Source organism: Xenopus laevis, chromosome 2L, assembly GCF_017654675.1.
Source record: "Xenopus laevis strain J_2021 chromosome 2L, Xenopus_laevis_v10.1, whole genome shotgun sequence".
In the NCBI taxonomy this organism is placed as follows: domain Eukaryota; kingdom Metazoa; phylum Chordata; class Amphibia; order Anura; family Pipidae; genus Xenopus; species Xenopus laevis.
The window spans coordinates 136,372,474-136,379,653 of NC_054373.1; the positions used below are offsets into that span (position 1 = coordinate 136,372,474).

Consider the following 7,180-nt stretch of genomic DNA (forward strand, 5'->3'; position numbering starts at 1 on the left):
AGTAAATATCTTCAGCAACCACCTTTTAATGTACAAGCTGTTTCCAGTAGGATTTCTCAACACTCACATAAAACACACTGTCATGAGTGACTGCTTGCGCTCCAAAGTCATTACTATTGACATGATAGAACATCTTTCAGGGGCTAAAATGAAAAAAACTTTAAATGTCATATCAAGTTCGGAAGTGTTTTCGAGCCATTTCAAGGTTACATGAATATGAAATACACCTGTTTAATAGAAGAAGAAAAAGTTGGGATGTATGAAAGGGAGCGTTTATTGCTTGTTTGAGTAGAGAGGGGACTGCTCAGCCGGTGTAGCTTACTCCATCATACGTTAAGGTTGTTGGCAGTTAACAATTGCTTTACACAAGCTATGAAAACAGATTCCCAGGGTTGTAAAACCGTAATACTCACTTGATTGCAAATGCAAAGTATCCTTCTTCCCTCGAGAATTATAGCCAAACCCAGCCTGGCACATTCTTTATAATGGATGCATCAGAAATAAAACATATTTACGTCTGACCTGCTCTGTTTATCAAACTTACTTTATGTGCAAATGCAAATGACTATGATTAGGATGTAGTACTATCATCAATATCCTCCTTGCTTGGGCAACATCTGCTATAAACAACTACTTTCCATCCCCGAACCTTTTTTTTAATACCAATATTTTTTCTTTCAGTGTCGCTTTGTATACCGCTGCCCTTAAAACATTTCCTGTTGTTCTGCTATTGTTCCACCGAAAGTTTAAATGAACAAATGTTCCTCTGTCTGAACTGTTAAAATATTCTGAAAGTGTAACGGTTTTTTTTTTTTTTCAATGTAATAATTCAACATTTTTTTTCCCCCCTTTATCTTCACAGAAAACCAAAAACCTCAATTTGAGAGGTCACGTTCACGACCAAATATCCATTCTAACGCAACAAGGGCTCCAGTTGCTAAGGAACTCAATTATGAAATGGAAACGCATTCTTCTTCCAAAGGAAGCAAGGTTATTAGTAGAAAAGAGGCTTGTAACTTAACAGAAATCAGCAGAGAGAAAGCACCAGGTCATGGCTCCGCGACCAAAGCCGAGTCTATTCCTGAGGTTGAAGCTCTCCTGGCACGACTGCGCGCGCTTTAAAAAAAGAAAACATCACAAATATAAAAATTGCCACCAGCATTTGATGACAATCCCAACCACATTTTGTCTTATATGCAAATATTGCATTGCACAGTTCTTAGGGTTCTCTTAGATTTAGAGGAAATGTTGTGTTGTCCTACCTATAGTTAGGCTACGGATGAAATGCAGGTGATAAAAATGAAGCTCTGTTCTAAAGAGAATTTCTTCAGCCTTTGTTTGAATGTGTAATGTATTTGTATGTTCTTGCTGTGTTTGGGCATAACAGATTCATCATGAGGCATCAGCCTACAGTTCCAATACACTCCAAGAACTGAACACGTAACAAAAAATAGGAATGTAAGAATATTTAATCTGCACTTTGATTCCTTTCATTTCCTTGCCAAAATAACCATACATATCCGCATATCTCTTTTCCAGTGCAGTTATATGGGATTCTGAGCTGCAAATAGTAGTCTCTGTGTGCGTTCAGCGGTATCTAGCACTTGCCACTAAGAGAGGTTAGTCTCATGAGCAAATTATTGTTCTTCCACCCATAATTTATCAATCACTCCATAATCAATGACGTATGTCTATGGCGTGGGCACGCAGTAATACAAGTATGGGTTCTTTTTCATTGACCACAATTGGAAGCATCTAGTAGACGACGATCAATGATTATCACAAAGAAATGTGATCAACTGTATTGTCTGGCCATACTCATGAAGACTAAGCCGTGGTACTTCTGCTTGTAGTTATTAGGAACCATCCCAAGGCTTTTTAGCAAAAGGAGCATTTAAGCAATACTTGTGCCGTACGCTTTGGGTGAGAACCAAAACAACAGAAATCTGAATGTTGAAAATGTTCCACTTGAAAAGCTCTGAGAACTGTGGAACTAAATCTTTATGATAGGAATATATATATATATATATATATATATATATATATATATATATATATATATATATATAAATCCCTGGGGCCCCACATTATAAATGTTCATACATTGATGTGGTGTAGCCACTCATGAGACTTGCACTCAAACATATTCTTCATGTGGTTTAAAGCCCTTACGCATTTTACCTTCCCATTTTTAGGCGGAGAAATGTGTTTCCACACTGATCTTAAATATATATGTATGTGAGTAGTAAAGGTCTCTAAATTGAAGTAACACTATTCTAAAGATCATTTCTGAAATGCCTCTCATTTGGGACATGTGTAACATCATTGCCTGGATAAACAGTCTCCTCGCTTCATTCTTAAGCACTTGTTCCGTGGTTATTCATGTCTCTGGCCTTTGTTAACGTACACAGCTGAAAGTATTCTATATATAATAAAATATTTATGTATGATATGCACTGGAAATGTTTATCTCATTGCATGTGAGGCCTTCTGATTAGCTATGCAAAGTTAATAAATCTTATTTAGAATGTTGACAGTGTGCCTGACTCTGTTTACAAAGCATTCGATTTCTGTAACGTTCATAGAAATCAAATACTTTACTGCATGTTCCTCATTTGTGTAATAGCCTTTTAAAAGGAAAAGTATCATTAGCCATTTAAAAGCTTCATCTTTGCATAGATCTCCTTACAAAAATAACCAAAAAAAACCAGAATTAATACTGACTTGCACTTTATATTACAAAGTGCTTCAAAGATTCCGTATACGCATATTTTCAGTCTGCTGTATCCTTACACTATAATGATGTGTTAGTTACCACTGTAAAAAAAAAGTTGTGCTGTTTTACATTATTTTTATAAAAGGCAAACAATTTTCTGCAGTGCTGAACATGTTGACACTGTAAAGGCAAAACAAACAGTCTTTCCTAAGCTTGTCTATGCTGATCTCCTATAATACTAAAGAACCATGAAGAAATGTTTTATTGTTATGCACAATATATTTTTATAAGGTTTTTACAATTTGTTTGCTACAAAGAATTTGAGCTCTTTTATCACAACAGACCGTGCAGATTTCTGAAATGAAAGCAGTGTAATCACTAGAAAACACTCTTTGGAACAAGATGCTTCTCAATATACTTTATGCTTTCCTTTTCCATCAGAGTCTTTGTCCAAACTGGATTGTTTTCCCTTCCTTGTCTTCTCTCTGTATTCCCAGACACAACGTCTACCATTTTTATCTTCCCTTCTTATGTGGATTCCTTTGTTGTTGCCACCAAATAAGGCCGTCGTATTCAATATAATCAGGCCTCCTTTTACAGTGTAACATTTGGGCACATGCTCTTTACCTCATCAAAGGTTACAGATATACAAAAAGTCATATCAAGCCCCCACTGACCTGCAAAAGTGCACCCACAAAAAAGTGGGCAAAAAACAAGGCATATGAGCCACTAGACAGAGCACAAATGCATAAGGAATATGAACAGCACAAAGATATTTTGTCAATATTTTATAAGAAAACCTTGGACCCAAGCCAAGATTTGTTGAATAAATAATTACAAACTACTGTTTTCGAGTTTAGGGAAATATTCATATGGCCATTGGTTAAAAAAACAAAAAACTTACTTTATCTCATTTAATAGAAACAAGTACAGTTGATGGCTTCTCCAGCTTAGGGCTCCTTGTGCAGCTTTACAGGCTGCACAATTTCTATATACACCCCAGATAAGACAATCAATTCTAGCGAATTCTTGGCATGATCATATGTAATTGGAACTACTGAAAACAGGGCACCAATTTCCTTCATATCCGGGGAGGTGACAGGGTTCTCCTATTGAAAAAGACAGAAGTTCAATGGATACATAGGTTAAAAACCCTCAGCCCATTGGGCTTGAATAAGGATTTTGACCTTCATCTTTTTATTAATTAGCTTTACGCCGTCACGCTGCTGCGCACTAGCGCTGCATATTTACGCCGTGCTGCTGCGCACAAAGGTGACGTCATCCTGACATCACCTGCATGGAGACCAGCTTGAGAAAGGGAGCAGCATGCACCCAAACGTTGCATAGATCTCCAAATGGATGAGTATATTTAAGCTTACCTTGGCTGTTTTTATGCTTAAGAAATAAACGCTATGTTTTAAACTTTTATACCTCGGTGTGCGATTTTGTTGGACAATGTACATATTTTTAGTGGAGTGACATTTTGAGATAATGCACCCAGTACAGCTTAATCACTGCTTTTCAGCGAGTGTGCAATACACATGCTGGACTTTTTTGTAGAGAGAGATATATATATATATATCTGCAGCAATAGCGACACTCACAGGACTCTTCTGAAGCTTAACAAATGTGATACTTTATTAGAGACTCAACGTTTGGATCCCCCACAGGGATCTTCGTCAGGAGAATATTCTCGCTATTCCTGCAGATATACAATTACATGTTTGCTGGCAACCGGGCATTTACATAGGAAACGGAGTGCACCTTTGGGACTTGTGTGTGTGTGTGTATATGTGTATGTATGTGCATATATATATATATATATATATATATATAGAGAAGTGAAGAAGCTCGCACTCACAGGACTTATCAAAATCAAAAATGGTGTTTATTTCAGTAGAAGTAACTAACGTTTCGGCTTGCACTCAAGCCTTTCTCAAAGGCTTGAGTGCAAGCCGAAACGTTAGTTACTTCTACTGAAATAAACACCATTTTTGATTTTGATAAGTCCTGTGAGTGCGAGCTTCTTCACTTCTCTACTTAATTTTTGGGCATATTGCACCCAGGCAGCGATGACTTTTTGACGTGCTGTGCCGGCTTCCTGATTATCTTATATATATATTCTCAAATTGGTTAATTAAGCCATATTGTCAGATGAGTTTGGCTTGTATAGTTGAGGAGTTATTCTAGTTCTACAGATTATTCAGGGATCCAGTGACATCATAGTCTGTCCAAAGTGGAGTTTGTTTGTGCCAATGCCTGAACACTCTGTCACTTCTACTCACATTCATTTGCACTGGCCATCAGCCTAAACCAAAGGATCAATGTCTTGTGGGCATATCAAGGACACTTATCTTGTACAACTGTATCTCCAACCATCCTTAACCAGTGGAAAGGTAGGGCTCACAGGAAGACGGGATGAAGCTGTTTCCAAGCATTCAATGTTTGCTTTCCATGATGGCGGTATCCAAAAAGAACACAAATGTATCCCCAAGCAAATCACTTCCACAAAGCACAATTGTGTTTTTTCAAAGCTGCTCACATTATGCTTGTAAACATTACTATTTTCATGTTCAGGATGAACTCCCAGAGTGGGTCAAATAGCATTATTATTATTATTATTATTACTAAATGGTGAATACTGTTTTTTCCCCTAACCATGTGCAACACAATACATCTTTATGCACCAGATACGATTGGTGCCACTTCCCATTTACAGCCTGGTACTAAACTAAAGTTTCTGTTCTTTGGGAAACAATCCAATTATGTGCTTGAAAATAGAGCAGGATATTGATATTTAGTGTTTTTCTGTTTGGTTATTTATAGGCTTACCTTCGATCTCTTGCTGTGGAACTGGAATACAAAGCAAATGTTATATTGTCTTAAGGGTATGCGTTCCTCTATTGTGTACTCTGCTTAGCCAATCTGCCACTGTTCATGAGTTTTTTTGTTTATTAGCTGCTTCATGAAAATAAGTCAAAATGCAAACATGAAATAAACACCAACAGATGTATGACTTTCCCAAATTCTGGCCTGTGCACTTGTGCCTGTCTGAATTCTAATGAAATAATGTGTTGCTATTCAGTTTCTCAGGCCAGCTTAATCCACACTGATAGATGGTGCCATAATTAATACATTTACTTATACTTATAATCAGTATGTGTCTTGCAAATGGTAGTTATAATTATAAACACAGTATTTTGCAATACTTTACTATGCACTCTATGCCATCTATCTATTATCTATCTATCACCATTTTCCACACCTTTTGAAGAATGAAATGAAAGTTTCTTGTAGGGCAGGCATAGATCATAGTGATTATATAGTGAATAAAGTTCCCCTTATTGTAAAATTTAAGGATATTATAAGTCACCGATGAGTTCTATGACCATATAAAAGCACGAGGCATGGAACGCCGAGGTGACTAATAATATCCTCATATTTTTCAACAAGGGGTACGTTATTTAATTTAATACACACGTTTTAGTGAGTTATGTGACAAAAATTACATCATTACTCACCGTTTATAACTGATGACATCACTAGTCACAGTTTATAAGGATATCATTTACAGGATATTCATGGCTTTTGTGCATTCTACAAATATATATATATATATTCTGCATAACTACAATGTTGTTGATCAAACTTCTACCAAGTTCCACTTTAATATTTATGTTAGGGATGCACAAATCCACCATTTTGGATTCGGCCAAACCCCCTTCGCAAAAGAATTGGCCAAATACCGAACCGAATCCTAATTTGCATATGCAAATTCGGGAGGAGGGTAAAACATTTTTTACTTCCTTGCCTTGTGACAAAAAGTCACACGATTTCCCTCCCTGGCCCTAATTTGCATATGCAAATTAGGATTTGGTTCGGCCCGGTAGAAGGATTTGGCCGAATCCTGCTGAAAAATGCAGAATCCTGAACCGGAATCCTGGATTCGGTGCATCCCTAATTTATGTGCCATCAAAATATTCTCCCATTCACAATTTCCTAGATATAACCACAAACATGACTATGTGACATACTTTCTCCAGAAGCCAACAATCTTCCCAGCTTACCTCATATGGGACCGCTTTACTAAACACATACAAAGCCCATCTTCTTTCTTTTTCAAATAATTTTATTGGTTCCACAGAAACAAATCAATGATCAAAGCAGAGTTTACATCCATTGTGGATCTCCAACAAAGTATACACTGACCATAACACAATAACAATCCAATATAATACTTCTTTGGAAGTCTTTTTGGTGACTTAACGCTAGAAATTTCCCCATGCCTATTGTTTCTTCTTAAAAAAAAAAAAAACACATTGTTACACCAGAAAAAACACTCCATTGTTATGTGCCTCCCTCATAGGAGCCTTTTTTAAGTCAGTCAAGAATAGTGATGTGCGGGTTGAGAAAAGCTGGACCTGAACCCGCACCCGGCTTGTGCCTATAAACTGGAAGCCGGCA

At 37.0% G+C, this 7,180-nt stretch overlaps 1 protein-coding gene across 4 annotated transcripts in view; it reads left to right on the forward strand.

Annotated features, from left to right (window-relative positions):
- The window catches only part of diaph3.L (diaphanous related formin 3 L homeolog), a 302,953-nt gene extending 300,421 nt beyond the window's left edge, over window positions 1-2,532 (forward strand). For all 4 annotated transcript variants that reach the window (XM_018247296.2, XM_018247297.2, XM_018247299.2 and 1 more), the window contains one exon: window positions 863-2,532. In XM_018247296.2, the coding sequence (XP_018102785.1) occupies window positions 863-1,122 (260 nt within the window). In that variant the 3' untranslated portion in view covers window positions 1,123-2,532. The remainder of the gene's footprint in view (window positions 1-862) is intronic.
- Window positions 2,533-7,180: the final 4,648 nt, after the last annotated feature.